Source organism: Postia placenta, assembly GCF_002117355.1.
Source record: "Postia placenta MAD-698-R-SB12 unplaced genomic scaffold POSPLAscaffold_1, whole genome shotgun sequence".
Lineage (NCBI taxonomy): Eukaryota > Fungi > Basidiomycota > Agaricomycetes > Polyporales > Adustoporiaceae > Rhodonia > Rhodonia placenta.
In genome coordinates, this window is record NW_020169832.1 from 2,902,222 (window position 1) to 2,918,816 (window position 16,595).

General features: G+C 52.8%; 3 protein-coding genes across 3 annotated transcripts; 2 read left to right on the top strand and 1 right to left on the bottom strand.

The window, feature by feature from the left end:
- Positions 1 to 102: 102 nt before the first annotated feature.
- On the bottom strand, positions 103 to 13,306 carry POSPLADRAFT_1072565 (hypothetical protein; the record flags this gene model as incomplete). Its single annotated transcript, XM_024482524.1, has 44 exons — positions 103 to 423; positions 482 to 967; positions 1,024 to 1,044; positions 1,105 to 2,748; positions 5,458 to 5,523; positions 5,576 to 5,584; positions 5,647 to 5,720; positions 5,773 to 5,935; positions 5,999 to 6,208; positions 6,265 to 6,418; positions 6,471 to 6,543; positions 6,598 to 6,716; positions 6,765 to 6,886; positions 6,940 to 7,058; positions 7,112 to 7,208; positions 7,261 to 7,382; positions 7,438 to 7,557; positions 7,608 to 7,864; positions 7,919 to 8,089; positions 8,143 to 8,279; positions 8,334 to 8,375; positions 8,427 to 8,657; positions 8,711 to 8,769; positions 8,825 to 8,842; positions 8,897 to 9,011; positions 9,067 to 9,104; positions 9,155 to 9,163; positions 9,220 to 9,337; positions 9,385 to 9,763; positions 9,816 to 9,948; positions 9,997 to 10,068; positions 10,129 to 10,303; positions 10,362 to 10,405; positions 10,457 to 10,855; positions 10,909 to 11,158; positions 11,218 to 11,550; positions 11,601 to 11,684; positions 11,736 to 11,941; positions 11,997 to 12,078; positions 12,134 to 12,156; positions 12,209 to 12,479; positions 12,536 to 12,647; positions 12,703 to 12,957; positions 13,011 to 13,306. 44 exons carry the CDS (start codon positions 13,304 to 13,306, stop codon positions 103 to 105), a joined length of 8,229 nt encoding a protein of 2,742 aa, XP_024344615.1.
- Positions 13,307 to 13,865: 559 nt separating this feature from the next.
- POSPLADRAFT_1127186 (hypothetical protein) lies at positions 13,866 to 14,671 on the top strand (the record flags this gene model as incomplete). The annotated part of the gene is made up of 4 exons (XM_024483593.1): positions 13,866 to 14,060; positions 14,117 to 14,189; positions 14,249 to 14,574; positions 14,627 to 14,671. The coding sequence occupies 4 exons, from the start codon at positions 13,866 to 13,868 to the stop codon at positions 14,669 to 14,671; spliced, it is 639 nt and encodes a 212-aa protein (XP_024344616.1).
- Positions 14,672 to 15,050: 379 nt separating this feature from the next.
- POSPLADRAFT_1127429 (hypothetical protein) lies at positions 15,051 to 16,440 on the top strand (the record flags this gene model as incomplete). Its single annotated transcript, XM_024483624.1, has 5 exons — positions 15,051 to 15,354; positions 15,407 to 15,567; positions 15,623 to 16,159; positions 16,250 to 16,298; positions 16,352 to 16,440. The coding sequence occupies 5 exons, from the start codon at positions 15,051 to 15,053 to the stop codon at positions 16,438 to 16,440; spliced, it is 1,140 nt and encodes a 379-aa protein (XP_024344617.1).
- Between the last annotated feature and the right edge of the window lie 155 nt (positions 16,441 to 16,595).

Here is a 16,595-nt window from a genome sequence, read left to right on the forward strand (position 1 = left end):
ACAGACAAATAACCAAACGCGAATGTCCATGCCGCATGTAAGCGAAGGGTAACACGGTCCATGCGAATTCGTATGCACACAGATCACTGCACAATCGTCAGTCTAGAGCCAATTCTTCTCCACGAGACGTGAGCCTACAGAATACTCAGCCCAAGGCGAGCTCGCCTTGACCTCGCCGCCCGGAATCGACGACAGCGGATACGCCGTCAGGTGGCTGCTTCGCGTCGCACCCGCCCAGTTGCCAGCGCTACCCGAGCGAACGTGCCCGTTGATGCGCGACTGACTCTTCGGCATCTCCGGGGACGAGCCCAGCTGGGAGGGCGCATTCGTTGCCGTTGGGGTGGTGCTGAAATCTAGCTGAATGTCGCTGCCGTTGAATGAGTGGCGAACGTTAGGGCTCGAGGCGGTATTTTTGCCGATTCGCTGCTAAGGTTCAACGTGTGAATACAATAGTCCGCGGCTTGTTGTGCCTGAAACGCACCTGAGTGCCCACAATATCCAACCGTGAGCTCGCGTGCCGACCAAAGTCAGGGCCCGCGGTCACCGGACCAGGAGAACGAGCAGTGACCTCTTCCTTTGCAGGCATGAGTATGCCATTATGCGCGAACGTCGGATATGCCGATTTGTTTTGCTTAGCGCTTGCTGCAGAGTCCAGGACAGATGTGTCCACGCGCAGGGCGCCGGGGCGTCCATTTAGCTGGAAGCCGCTCGACGGCGGGGTCGTGCTCACGCTGCCCGTGTTAGAATTGATGGTGCCCTCTTGTGTACGCTTTGCAGAGATACGTGCCAGCAAGGAGGTGGATACCTCATTGGGGTCACTGTTGGTGCTGCCAGAGCGATCGCGGCCATGAGGGACCTGCGGTGGCGGAGCTCCGTCCGCGCCTGGAGGCGCGCCAGAAGCAGGAAGCTCCGTATGAATGAAGCAGCATCTTTTACCGTAGGGACATGACCCCGATACCCAGAAGGTCTTCACAAAACTTTGTCAGCTTTGGGTATCCTTCTGACACGCTAGAACACACGTACCCTACATATCTCCGTTTTGTACTGTATAGGGCAGAACAGGGTTAGCTTGGCACACGATATACATGTTAATGTGTAGCCTACCTTAGGGTGGCGCTGGACCTTCCGCAGCTCGTCCTCGCCGTGCGCGAACTGGCACTTCGCTCCATAGCGGCAGGTGCCCTTCTCTTCCCAGCTTCGACAGAGCTCAGTCTTGTACAGACCAAGCTTCCTATTATTCGCGCTCGGCCCGGCATTCAACCCACCCACACCGCCCACAGCTGCTGCTGCTGCCACGGCAGGGTTTGCAAGAGGCATGTTCTGCCCAGGCAACGGTACACCATATGCCCCGGCGTACGGGGATTGCAACCGAGCCATCAATTGAGCGGCCGCGAGATCCGGTGAGGAGTATGCATCCTGCGGGGCGCCATAAAATTGGTTTGCGAACATCGACAGCGCGGCCGGCGGCGCAAGGGAGGGCGGGTACAACTGACTGGCTGCGAAGGCCTGCAGGTTGTTGTTGAGCAGTGCCAAGGCAGCGGGGTCGCGAACGGCCGCCGGGTCGGAGACGGTGTGCTGGTGAGCATTACGGAACGCATTGTGCTGCTGCTGGAGGCGCGCAATCGTGGCGTTGTCGAGCGGCGGCGTCGCGAGCATCATATCGTACAGCTGCTGCTGGGGGTTGGAGATCGCCAAAGGCGGCGGTGGCGGCGGCGCAGGGTAGCCGAAGCTCGTCGGGCTCGGGATAACGGGCTGCACCGGGATCTGCTGGTTGAATTGCCTCGCAGGCTGGCGATATGGCATGGATACGCCGTTGTTGGCGGTCCTGCCCTGAGGGTAGGCAGACTGCGGGCTGAATTGGCGTTGCTGGTAGTCGGCGTTGAAGTCTTCACGCGTGAATTGTTGCTGGTCCTGCTGCAATCGGGCCGCACCCGCCTGAGCAAGCGACGGGTAAGTCGGCTGATCAGCCTGTGGCTGCCTCTCTGGAGTACCATGGGGCGAGATCCAAGACTCGCCCTTACTGGCAGGACTACCGCCGACTTGCTGCAGGCGAGTGAGGTCCGTACTAGAGAGACCTCCACTGTACGAGTGCGGCCTGTTCCTGGACTCTCCGACGACACCAATTTTTAGAGGTGTCAGCGTGGCGTTTCGCAAAGTATGGCTCGCGGACGACAGGCCAGAATGGCTAGTGTCGGCAGAAGACTCGCGCGAATGGTTCAAGTTGACTTGGCGGTCTATCGCGGTAGACGAGCCTGATTCGATGCTGGCCTCAGACGATGTCTCAAGAGGAGACGCCTCTTGGAATTGGACCAAAGCTGCTGCGTGTGCCTTGGACTGAGGAGGAGTATGGAGTTGAGGCTCATCGCCGTCACCGTTGTCACCGAGGCGCATCTTCCCAATCTCGTCCCCGAGATCCCAGCCCGCTGTCGCAGAATCTACAAGTTGGCCGTTACCATTGAATCTCCAACGGTTATTCCCGCTTGAGGGAGAAAGCACGCTCCGCTCTGACAGCTCGGCTGACAAGGTGCGCTTCTTCACTTCCCAACGCGGGAGCGAGGAGGAACGTGACGTACCTGTTTGCATTCGTCCTGAAGGCGCCCTACGAGTCCCTGGCAACATGTCTCTAGAGTTGAGTCCGAGGTTGTTGTTGGTTTTTGCTTGGTTAGGGGAGATGATGTCGTCAGAGTGCTGAGCGAAGAAAGTCGTCTGGTTAGATGGGTTCGTGACAGAGTCGTGGAGCATTTTAATCTGCACGGAGAACAGTCAGTACTAGTGGCCACAAAGCGTGACGGAGAAGCTCCAACGCTGACGAGTTAACGATAACTTGTGATGACACGTCCGAGTGTGCTTGGGCGATAAAAAAGCTTGCTGGTGACTATTAGGAATAATCAAGTGCTGTCGTGGATAGGCAGATGGACGGTATGCAGGAGTCGTGCGCGCGGGAACTTGAGGAAAAGTAGATGACCAGCCCTGTCTTGGAGCGGACAGTCGCTGGATTGCGAAGAGGCCGAGAAGACAGGGATCTAGATGTGAATACGGAATAAAGGTATAAAAAGGTGAAAGGCCGCGCGCGGAGAGTCGTGATGATGCTTTCGGTGTTTATTTAGATATGTCGAGTCAAGAGATGCGCAGAGAGGAAAGAGGAAGGCGTTGATGAGACCTCGCTGAGGGCGAGAGGATGGAGGCGAGAGGAAAGACTTGCGCTCGCCTGGCGCCGTGAAGAAGGGTCAGGGTTTGATCGCAACGTGCCCTGCTTGCGGCGGCGATTCCCAATCCAATATGAACCTCATCCCGCACGCAGGTGCGTCGTGTATCAGCTTTCCATCGCTTTCACATCGATCGTCTCTTCAAAATCACAACAACAACAGCAACAACAATTCCACTGAAAACAACAACGAGTAGTACTGTAGTACGCCGTGACCCCGCCCAGCGCCCAGCACCGCCCACTCTCGCTTTCGCACGCCGTACATATTCGTACATCTCCGTCACAGCCCCTCTACCCCCACCCTGTCCATGGCGACGCGACGCTAATCCCGCTCAGTCCAATCAATTCCCTCCCTTGCATGCGGCCACGCCGCGGTCCCGAGTCGAGCCGGTCAAGAGCCAATCTGGCAATTGCCACGTGTGTTTTACCTTCCTAAGCGCCCTTACCGCCGGAAGCAAATCCTGCAGCATGCACTTACTATTGTTATCCCGTCGCCTTGGTATGGTGCTCCTCGACTCTGCGATGAGGGACGTGAAGGATAAACGTGTCTTCTGTCAATCTCTGATGACTCAATGATGTGCTCTTGAGTCGAGCTGCCGGATCTCCCATACCTTCTTGTGTACGAGTGCCCTCAACGATTGATCGGCCACAATATTTGACTCATGATTTAGCCTGCTCATCGTGAGTTCTCATACATCTCTAGACACAGATGGTATATGCAGCTCCATCGTATTAGATTCATCGCCCATGGTGTAAAGTGCACGCGGACGCAGCAATCTGGTGCCGACCACGCTTCAGAGTCACGTATTAAATTCTAAAGTATCTGACACCATTCCATGGTTCTACGCACGTTTCTCGACGTTTGCACGTCTCACCGCCGCATATTGCCCACTTGTATCGCGTGCATTATAGAGTTCCTGGGTGCGCGATTTCATTTACATACCGTGTGCCTATCAGAATCCCTCCGCGAGAACATCCGGTTTACCACATTCGCACAGTCTCCCCACTGTGTCTTAATATACTTACGCCGTGAGCGGCACCTGTCCCTCCCGGACGACCACCCGAGTCTCAGTATGATTCCGAGACCTCGCAGGTGACCCGCAAGCTCGGCGGCGAAGGCCTTCACCGATGATCCCGGCTTCCGAGGTCGCGCTCCCATCGATAGACCTTGTGTTCTCCGCATGCCCGTGCAGCTTTCATTACGGCATCGCTTCCTGCTTCTCGCCCCCCATGCGGTGTCCGCGATCCTGACGTCCGCACTGTCGCGGCTGCGCTCGCACAGTGGCACGAAGGACCGCCAACGAGGCTCCCGCGCAGCCTGCTTCCGCTTCGGTCCCGTTCAGTGCGGGCGAGCCCACGCGGGGACCCGCCGTCCCCACGTCAGCCACCACGCACCCCACTTCCCTTCGTCCGCGTGCGGGCAAGGTTCTCGCCCCGTGTTAGATAGGCAAGATAAAGTGCATGCGGGGGAGGGCGCGTCGCACGCCGTGTACTGCTCCCGCGACTCAGCTACGTATTGAGGTTGGATCAAGCCGCCTTTGGCGTCGGTGGACAGCCTTCGACAATTGCTTGTGAGGCAAATGCCTCATTCTCGCTCCCACCAGTGTCTTCCTCAGCATCGAGAGGACGTCATGTCAATGAAAGGTCACCAGAGGCTAGCTTCTAATCGAACGTCGTCGGATCGCGGCTGTGAGGACAAGCAAACGTAGAACATACACGGCTAGGCCTTCGTCCTCTTGTCGCGTCTCAGGCCAGCTTGTCCGCGCGAAGGTCGCACGCTTGAAGACGCGAGTCTGACAGAAGCCTTCCGGTGGGCACTATTGTCATATCGGGCATAGGAGGCGAAAGAATTGGGGTCACGGCGTCGTTCTCTCGAGCGATGAGCTAGAAGACCATTCATCTGCGTCTTGTGCAGAGACCGCAACGTTGGGACATTCTTCGAAAGCATATCGTCAAACAATTCACATACATCCAGTTCTGTCCCGGCAGTCTTAGTCCGGATTTACAGCCACGCCTTCCGCATCAAATATGGAATCACAGCTACAAACAATGGACGTACTGATACATCTCTACATCTGCGAGTGCAAGAAATATAGCAATGAACGATGGTTTAGTACTGTACACATGCATGGGATGACAGTCCACAATACGTTGCAGGGCGGCACCGCTTAGCCGAGAGATCTCAAGCATCTGCGAATGGTGAGTGTCAACACTAACCAACACAAAAGCCTCTTACAGTAGGAAGTGCCAACAAGCATGGTGGATAGGTTTTGCAGCTGATCTTCGTCGAACGCGTGCTGGTCCTTGTGCCACGTGTCCTATTGACAAGTCTAAGAGGTAATATCGGCGAATAACACCATGCCCACTGACCTGATGTGTCTGTTCATCAGACGTACTACGTGTGAGGAGATTATGTGTATCCGATAGAATTTGCCACGTACCTTCTTGAACTCTGAAGCACACTTTCGTATAGTGGTGGAGATCGGCGCTGGGTCTGTCGCATGCGTCGCTAGGACTGGGTCGGCGCGCTGTCAGTACGTGGGATTATCTCATTGGCACCTTCTTACCGTCCGTCAAAGGAGGCATCCATGGTTCCACAGAGTACGGGAGGCTTTCGATTAGTGCACATATACCAAGAATGGCAGAATGTAACAATCGAAGTGATTCTGCGTGTGCCGGATGTTGCCGATTAGGCAGCTTCGTCTTGCGGGCAAGGTTCACGAAGCGGTCCTGAAGAAAACAATACATGGTCGTTAATATGCACGGCTTTTATGCGAAGTGAAACGAACATACCCTCAATGGCACGATGCTCTGCCGCTGCGAACACCGGACAACGCCGGACAACATCTTAGATGCCATCTCGCGGACTTCAACGTTTTCATCGCTTAGGCATTCAAGTAAGACCTCCATAAGCCTGGTTACTAGATTGCTGGGTATGCTCATCAGGTTGCGGTAGTAGAATACTAGCAGTGTCGGCAATGCATTGACTCTGACGCGCCATGACTATAAATACACATTTTGTCAGAAGAGAATGGTAGATGCATTTGAACTAAGCGCACCGTGGACGATTTGATGAGATCAATGAAATTGTTCATGATGACGACGATATAATCCGTTGGCGGAGATACTGCTGAAAGCACGTATAAAACAGCAGAGCTATATTTTTGCAGCTCCGAGCTGTCATTGAGTTCAGACATCCGCAGGATCTCAGGCCTTGAAATATTGGATGTCAGCACACTCACACCGCCACAAATTGGGCACGTACATTAAAGCCACAGCGTAAGGGAGAATGAGATTAGCTTGCGGGCCATGCGAGAACTCCCAAATCCATTGCAGGACTGCATGATGATCAGAAATGTTGCGTGCACCACTGGTGGAATTGTAGGACGTACTTGTGAGTCCTACCTTGTCATATTGCGACTGGCTCACTCTTGGGGGAGGAAGGCGTTCATTTCTCCAATGTGGGAGCTGTTCAACAATTTGCATGATACGATCCATGTATTTTGCATCCCTATAATGATATGAGTTGTGTCACTTCATATGCAAGGGACAGCTTGACCTGATGCGTAGAGGATCTACTTCAGCCCGACAAGCCTGTACAAAGGCTGCCGCAGATGGATAGACAGGTCGCCATTCGGTGGTGACAACCGTGTACAAGCTCTGAGCAATTTGAGAGCGCGTCTGCAGGCATACTTTCAACAAAGTGCTCCCACGAGAAGAAACAAGAAGAATACCTCTGCGTAACCAGTGTTCGCGTTGTCCAGAAAGAGATTCGCATAACGAGCGCTGTATGGCAGGAAACGCAAGCCGAGAGATTCAATCAGAATGGTGAATAGAGAAAGCGACTTGTACACTGCGATGACGTCGTAAATCCAGCACAAGGTAGACATTCTGGATCACACTCACTCGCAAAAGTAGAATCGCCGTGGAACTCCAAGGGTAGAGATATGATGAAGTCAACGATGGGTTTGGCACGCCGTGGGTCTCTCTCGACTAGTTGTTCCTGGGCAGCAGGTAAGAACAACTTACAGTGATAGATGAGAACATTTGCTTACGCTGAACATCCCTTCCCAAAACGTGATGGTGTCCGGTTTCAGGTTCGCATATATCAGAGGCAGACGCGAAGCCATCCATGTCCATACTAGATCTGACGAGCTTCGAGGCCAGTGTTTCGATCCTGCAGAAGGGATGAGGACGTTGAAGGTAGAGGCGAAGGTAATGTCAAATAATACCCCGCAATACGCCAGCCAACATCTCTGCAGCTGCGCGTTGTTTGAACCGGTCGGAGTCTATTGCCAAAGGTTGAACAACGGTGAGGATAGCCTGAGCAAATCGATGCTCGAAAGTCTTGGCTGCTCGTCCATCAATAAATGCCTTTCTGCAAGGGAGCCAGGCGACGTACCCAGCGATTTCATGAATACAATATTATCAGCTCGTAATTCAGGCGTAGAATTATTCCTGGTCGACTCCTGACCCCATAGCAAAGCTAGCTTATTGAAATAGTTGCCTTCTTTGAGTATCGCGCTCATAGCGTCAAGCGCGGGCCTTGATGCCTGCTCCCATGAAAATGACGACTCCTGCCCTTGTACGGCTCGATAAGCTTTCACCGATGATGACCACATAAAGAATCCCGTCGTGATCTTGTCCACATACACTTCCCTGAAGCACGCCCGTAAGACATCAGACCAAATGCGGCGCGCGAAACAGACATACTCTACGTCTCCTTGTTTACGTATAGGCTGTTCTAGGCCATGCAAGAAGGCAGTCGGATCAGAAATAGTCACAGTAGTCCGCAGAGGGTTATGCCATTCATCCAACCACAGCTCCTCTGTCGTTTTCGCGAATGTGCGGATCTTGATATAACAGGTCATCCTGGACACAGCCCTAAAATACAACATGTGAATGGAGTGGTCGAGGTTCAAAGTAATTGCACATACTTCTGAGCAATCACTCTTATTGTTGGGTGTGGACTGATACTATGCTGTACTAAAAATGCCGCCAGTTCCGGTGAGGGAGCCGCGTCCCTGCGTAGAAGTCCCGAGATAAACGTCGTCGCAATTTCGACGTAACGCCACTAAGTGTGATCCGAGTCAAGGCTGACATGGATAGTAACTTGATTAAGACATACATGGATGTTAGGTTTGTCGGCGATTTGCAAAATTGCGGACACCTGTGCGGGCATATGTCAATTGATGCCACGCAAGATAGGCACGACATTTACTGTATCCTCATGATGCCGGTTTTTGGCTGCAGCGCGGCCGGGCACTTTTTGAATAGCATGTGCAAGTATCCTATGATCTTCACTAGTCACAGGATACTCCTCCTTCAAAGCAGTCAAGGCGTTGATGACTCCGGGTATATTCTCGAGGAAAGCGCCCGTGTGTGTGGCCTCCTCTGTCAGGTACACCGCCGCATCCTGTGCAAGATTGCCCACTAGCTTCTGAATTGAAGGCTGGAGTGCAACATTGATCAAGGCGTGTCCACATTTTGAGCTCCTAGGCGTACCTTCTCCTGGTGCTGACATTCCAACAACGAAACAAGATATCGTCCGTGAGACCTTGTGTCTGAATAGCGATGTCAGGTATGCATTCGCCACGTTCAAGAACCATTAGTACATACCTGCCAACGCGTATGCAGCTGCCGATTACGGGTTAGAAACCAAATAACGATAAGCGGTAGTCAAACACGTACCTGTACCTTTGTTCCACAAGACATACAAAGCACCCTTCATACGGTCTGGATCCGTCCCTCGGGATAGGGCTTCGAAGAGGAATGGAAGAGACATCCGGGTAGAACGTACAAAATACTACATTAATGCTTGTCAGCACAAGAATACGGAGAGAAAAATGCATAGAACAAACTGACGCCGCATGCGTTGTGGAAAATGGCTTGAGCATGTCTGTAGAACGACGATGAGGTGAGCTATTGAATCAGTGCAGAGCGTCTTACCTCCTGAGCCTTGTGTAGGGAGAGAGAGACATCTCGATTAGATCACGAAGCAGATCATCGTCTACTTGTGATCTTCGACGGTATAAGGCGTGCATGTATACTCTTCCTCCATGATAGGCGTGCGCTCGTCTGATGAGGACCATCCTCGGTGTGGCTCTCTGCTTCGACCACATGCGAGTTGAACTGAAAAGAGAATGTGAGACGGAGGGTCCGAAGGGAAAATGAATGACTTGCTCTCGTGCTTGCGCATACGACTTCCGCAGAGTGTCAAAGTTACTCCTGGTCATAGCGTACTCCAAAAGGTATACATCTATGGCTTTCGATAGGCTGATAAGGGCATCAATGTGGTCTTCACCTCCGTTTGGCTTCTGTAGTGCAAGAGCTGCTTGGTGTATGACACGACCGTATCTCAGTCGATGGGCCACTGCTCGCTGGTACCGTGGGTCATGGGGGTCTGTCAGAACAAAGCATGCTTTGACGTCTAAATGCGTCAACAGAAGCTCTGGGACCTCCGTTTCCTGATCCAGGCATGGGTTTACCACTTCTTTCGGGCCCTCCTGAAACAGGTTTGATAACCCGCTCCACACTGAACGAACAGCGTGGAGGTAACTGTAATCGTCATTATGAGCCGCGGATTGGAGTGGGTGAGATCTAGACAAACCGGCAAAAGTCATTCCGAGCGACATCATCCCATTTGCCAGCGATGGCGGTCAAACTCTCGACCTTGTCCAGGGCCGGACCTGCAATATTGTCCAGTATTTCCAACGCAAAGTCGACTTCGTCCTTGGAAGATACTGCCGCTTACATGAGCGAATGGTATAGTGCGATGTTAACGAACATACCATGCCATTCAATCTTGACGTCCTGAGGATCATACAAGCGGCCCCAGTGCGCAGTGTGATTCTGGGCAACATCTTCGGCCGTATCAGAGTAAGCAACCTGTCTTCATACCTATCGGGACGGTAATAGCCTACCTGGATTGTTCCACTCGTCCGCGTCAAGGAAGCGGGCACGAATAGGATACGCCGAGGTCATTGTATACATAATCCTGTTGATGAGCCGCCCCGTCCCGCTGTATCCACGCTCGCTTTTGCACTTGTCAATGAGCAGTGACATTAATCCAAGGATTTGTGCCTTGTACTTCAGGAACTGGCACAAGTATGCGTTATTAAATTTATCACAACACACATATTTACTGACGACTCACCACTTCAGCACCATAACCGAAGCATCCGCGAAGAATTGCCATGTCTAATAAAGACCAATGAGCTTCAAGTACAACCTACGACTGCTTGAACGTACTCCAATGCAAAGTCGTGTCGGACGGAACAGACGCATGGACAGACGTCGTCCGGGTGCTCGACGCGCCATGCTTCAACTCTTCCTGTATCTGGGCTATACAGTACGGCAAGAACTTGTCGATTGTCTTCTCCGGTCGTATCCGTGCCAAACATGAGACGAGTTGCCCAAACGCCCGGACGGCATTAGACTTCGCATTAGTAGTAGCATAATCATAGACGAGGTTCAACACGAGATCGAAGAGCTGATCAGACATATTCAGGCAGACGACATCGAGCATGCTCTTAACAGCTTTCAGGACGCCCTCTTCTGTCTTGCCACCAGTGGTGTTCCTCTTTCCTCCTTCTTCAGGAAGGTTCTCGTATAGCGCAAATATACGTCTGAACAGAGATGTAACCCAGTCTATATTGCCAGTCAGTAATTCTGAACTCCAATATGCATGCAGAAATACATACCGGCGAAACCAGCTGTGCTTTCTCGAGCAAGCTGACGCTCCTCTTCCCTACTGAGAACGGGCATACCGTGCTCGTCGAGACCCCCAGGTAACGGAACTGCATCGCTACCATCAACGTCCATCACCTCTGCAGCCGGTGCGTCGTCACTGAGGGCAACGCCAGCCTGATGCATCGAGATGTCGCCGATCTTGATATACTGCACAACCGAGGCAATGAACATGGCGGCACACATTGTCTTGATAGGATCGTTCTAAGACGATGTATGACCATTGTGAGCCGGGCCACTTTCGATGATTCGTTCACACTTACAAGGTCGATGCCAGGGAGTGTCAGCTCCAGCAGTGTCACGACGTGCTTCTGGCCTCCTACCCACGCTTTCTCACAGACGAGCGGATGCGCGACGGCGGCCATCATCGTCATAACGGCCGTCGTGCGATGGGTCTCGTTGATAACCTCGAGGCCGCTGTAAGCACGTTCGACAAGCTCTGGCATGATGAGACTGGGTTCGATGAACGCCAAGGAGCGCAGCGCGGCTTGTGAGTAACTGATCGAGAACGGATCCTTCGAGAACATAGCTAGCAAGGCGGGAGTGCGCAAGATGGTGACGAATGCACGTCGGATATCGGGAGTTAGACGACGTGTCTGTACATGAACACATTAACAAATTCGCAAAGTGAGAGACTGACACCTACAATGGGTGTTCTGCAGGATTGCTCCTGTTCCTCTTTCCAACGCTTTGAGAACTCAGCTGTTACGCGATGTAAGAATAGCGTCAGCTGTAACATCGAGTTGTGAGCATCTATACAGGCATTGCGTAGAACACTTACAACCAGAGTCCAGGGCCCAGAATTTGAGGGGTGGAAGAATGATTCCGTGCTCGTAATTAGCTTATCCAATGCATCGAGCGCGCGACTGCCAGCAAGGAACCCAGTAGGTGGCGGAGACATAGACGAGCCTTGGGACGCCGCGGTGACCTCGCCGCGCACCGGACCATCAAGGCACATGGAATAAACAAACAGTTTTGCTAAACCATCTGTATAGTCTGTGCATTAAGATCTGTTTTGCTACGCAGTATATCAAATACATACTAGCTCGGTTGATGGGCTTGCGTATTCTCAATGTCTGCTTGTCTGCCATATGGTCCGCGTGCGACGCCGTTGTACTTGCGCCCTGCGCGACATTCATAAATCCACCTCAGCCACCTCAAATCGTACCCAAGACTTACACGAGTGGCACCAACAGGGACATCTGAGATTGACATCAACAACGAGACCCCACGATAAATGGACTGCAGACTTACTCATCGACCCAAGAGCCTTGTTCGCAAGAATGTGCCATTCGTTCTCACTCCAGATGCCAATGTCCTTCCATGCAGCTCCACCTTCTTCACCGGCATCTCCGAGCTTACCAGCGACATGCTCCTCGGAGAGATCTCCGCACAAGTCAATCATGCGATCATCGAGGATCGAGGAGTTGATTGCTTCCCATAGCTTGAACAACGGTGGGAGATATAGCTCGGTATGTGTGGGTGGCAAGAAAGAAGTGATAACAGGGAACATTGTCAACATAGTCTGTAATAGACAGTGGATGAGCGGATGCTCCAGGCTATCGTACATTCCTTACGCACTTCCTTCGTGACAAGTGGTAGAAATGTTGCTAGCATCTCGGCTATCTCATTGGCAGGGTAATATCGCCTGCACTGTTCTGCAACATACAACTGTATATTGATCATATTCCGGCTGGCGCTATGTGTTTAGGCTTTGCGAGCGCCGAGGGGAGGGAAAAGGCGCTCACGAGACGTCATGGAGCCTCTTCTTCGGCCATAGCTCTTTCTGGAGTACACGCCAGAGTGGCCTCCAATCAAGCTGTAGATCGGTATTCTCGAGCTTGCGTCTGTGATCTGGCTTGTTCGAAATTAGCCGGGCGAGCATGTCTGCCCAACTACGGACAACACGCGGCTCTATTCCCGGCACCAGACATAGTTCGTAGTAAAGCTGCACGAGCTTAGCACGCGTGGTCTTGGGCATCGGGTAGTGCATAAGCAGCCAGCTAATGGACGGCAATGAATACTGGAAGGCTTGAGACAGAGGATCGAGACTCACCATTGCAGCATACCGTCCCAAGTAGTCAAAACAAGCCAGTTCTTGGATTCAACGCAGATGCAAATCCTGGACACTATGTGGTCGAGTTTCGCACGCATCTCGTCGATAGATTCACATTCATAGGGAAGCGAGTCGAGGTATGACTGCATAGACACCTTGTCTTTCTCGAAGGCAGACTGACCAGGCGTCATAGTGCCCGACTCCCAGGACGGGGACTCGGGCATGGAGATGTCCTCATCGTCCATGCTTTGTAGGATGAGGAGAGTGGATTCTGGGCGGTCGAAGTAGTCAGACATAATGGAAAGTGTGTCCAATGGAACTGTCACCTACCTATAGCGGACTTTATAAGCGCAACGCGCTTGCGATGACGAGGCCCTGTGCTGACGCGTCCTCCAGAAAGATCTTAGCAAGACTGCTGCGAGATCTGCGGGGTTGAGGGGCAAGGGAACGACTGCCTCGACTAAAGCGTCCGCGACGCGTACTATGCGCCTCAAGCGCCCAATCGCGCCCTATTACAGCCCCACGTGTTCTCATCTGCTGCATCGCGCCCGCCAGGGTGTAAGCTTGGTTAGTTTTGACGACGACTATGCTGAACGTTCCGCATGCAAGACTCGCAGGATGGCTGCTCTCGGGATGTCGTCACGTCTCTCTGACGCGTCAGCTGCATACGCATTCACAGGCCGCGCCGATGCGTCGATCCGCGCGGCCCCTTCTTTGGTGTTCCGCGCTAGCCATATCTGCCGCTCTTGTCTTCAAATCATCTGCGACGTTGCATCTTGATTCTGAGGCTGAAAACGAAGCGGGAGAAGAGAATACGCGCCGTCTGTGCCTTGCTCGTCGTCACCGGAAGCCATGATGAGATCTGACTTTAAGCTTCACTCAGTTGACCCCGCAACGTCCATCGCGTTCCCCACGACACTCCGCATTCCTTCCAAAACACCGTTGCCGACTTTCTCGCTCGTGGGTGTGGGCGTCAGGACGGTATCCTTCCTGGGAATCAAGGTCTACTCGGTTGGGTTCTATGCTGATTTAGCCAACCCGAATCTGAACGTTCGTCCCCTCGTGTTGTCTCGAGAGCAAGCTTTACACGCCATCCTTGAGTGTAGATACCTCGCACGGCGTCTCCTGAGGAGAAGATTGAGCACATTGTCAGGAACACAGCTTGCGTCTTGCGTATCAGTGCGTTCGGCTTACAATTAATGAGCCCTGTCCTGTGCCGCTGACATTGTCTGATTCAGTCCCTACGAGGTCAACATCTTATGGTCACCTGAGAGATGGCTTCATGCGTGCCCTGCAGGCACGCTTATTACTCAGTAAACAACGAGGAACCCTGTCTCCAGAAGACGAGCTTGCGGTCCAGTCACCTCTGCGCAAATTCAAGTCTGTCTTCCCAAACACACCCCTTGCGAAGCACACACCTCTCGACGTTCTGCTGACGCCTCCTGTGGCTGGCGCGAAGCAGCCTCGCTCGTTGATCGTTCGCGACCTAGGATCTGTGCAGAGTGACTGGCTAGCAACAGAATTCGTGCTTGCATACTTCGAAGGTGCTGGGCTTAGTCCGCCGGTATGTCTGTGTTCCAAAGCTACTGACATCATCACTCAATGTCTTCACATAGTTGAAGCGGTCCGTTGTGGAAGACCTTGAGAACTTCGGGTGGTGATTGACTTGCTGATGGTAATCAATATGGCACAAACGTAATCTGATACGGTACCCAACTGCCAACTGTCTGGTAGTACTTGCGATTATGCCGCTTTCGTAGCTGTTCATAAACATAAAAGCTTTGCGAGAGCGATTGCACAACCCTCAGCAGAGAAGATCGAGACAGTGTCAACCGTGGCACCAGATTGTGCAGTTGTTAAGTGCTTGTGCACTTCTGGTGCAAGATTGAAGGTGAATTTGATTGGTGGGATCAGAGCGGAATGCCTGGACGCGTCAATCACGTGCATGCCGTGCAAAGCGTTCCCGACGCTTTGGATCGGGTCCTTGAGTCTCATCCCGCGACTGCACCAGGACTTGAGCGGTACAACCAGCTGGCAACCATGAGCTTTGCCAGGGCCAAGCTGAGCTTGCGGTGGACGTGCCTAGCGCAACCCACTGCCCAGTCCTCCCGAGCATCACATGCAGGAGCACGACGGTTCCGCGTTGTGGTCTGTCGATCGTATGCGACGGCTCAGAATGATCGAGTGACGACCTCCTCTCTCCTCACGTCTGCGCTGGACCAGAAGCAGCGTACTTCACAGCGTGATGACTACGTTGGGCCCTTCCAGATGGGTTTGACCCCTCCAACACCACAGAGTGGCGAGAACGTGAAGAAATGGTCACAGCTGAGTACCGCGGGCAAAGGTGCGTCAAACCACTTGTCATCCTGCTGCCTCACTAGATCGTGTTACGTTAGTGGCACGTACTACAGCTCGCACAACCAATCTGGCTGTCATCCTTCTCGGCGCGGGTCTTTCTACTGTTCTCATCTATGCCTTGACCTCGGAGCTGTTTTCGAAAAATTCGGCCACTGTGCTGTACGGACAAGCCTGCGAGAAGATCAAAGCTTCTCCCAAGGTGCGTCCAATTACGAAAATACTGAACGCCCGATGCCATCTTAAATTCTTCCAAGCTCGCCAAGTTCTTGCACGGCTCGCTCTCATTCCACAACAACCCGCCGTCAGACACACGTCCGCGGCATCGAAACCACCAGGTTGCATCGCAGGTTGTGGTTGATCAATACGGAAGAGAGCACATGCTGCTTCATTTCTGGGTCCAAGGACGTCCACCAGGGACGTCCGCGCCCGATTCCGACTCAGAATCCTACGTTGACAAGGCCGTACACTGGACGAAGGAGACTGTCGCACACGTGTCGGAGATGTCGGTCGACGAGATGGTCGAGAATGTCAAGACGCGTGCGGAAGCGGGTCTTGACACTGCGAAGCAGCTGTTCAAGTTCCTCAGCGGCGATCCTGTCGCGCGATCTCATTCTGAGGTACCAGCAAGACCTGAAGTAAAATCCAGAGAAGAGGAGAAGGGATGGACATCGGGTTTCACAGGCCTTTTTTCGGGCTTGCGAGGCACATCACAAAGCACTACGGAGAAGCGCTCGGATGCAGCAGATGGAGGGGCATATACTGAGGGAGAAGTACACGCGGATTTAGTCATGGTGCGTGGAGATTTTTTAGCGCACTCACATTCCAGCCGGAACACACATGGGTGGAAATGATCATGACACGAACGCTAATGTCTATCATAGAATGACAAAGGTTTCTTCGAGTTCCGGTACCTCTTCGTGGACGTTCCTAGTGAGTTATAACACAACATAGTTCTGTGAGGGCTGCTGCTGACTTCCATACAGACTCTCATAGCTGGGGCACGAAACGGGTGTTCGTCGAGCGGTCGGACGGTGTGAGAGAAAATGAGCCGATACTGTCATGGCGTTCATGACTTGTAAGGTTAATGTGCGCATTTATCCTCTGCTTGACTATGTATTATACAGTGTATTCACTACGGACATGCGAGGTCGTCCCTAATCGTCATGAGACCCATGCTCACCAACCATGTATCGTATCGTAGTTCCCCTCCGGAGTGTCCGAAGCGAG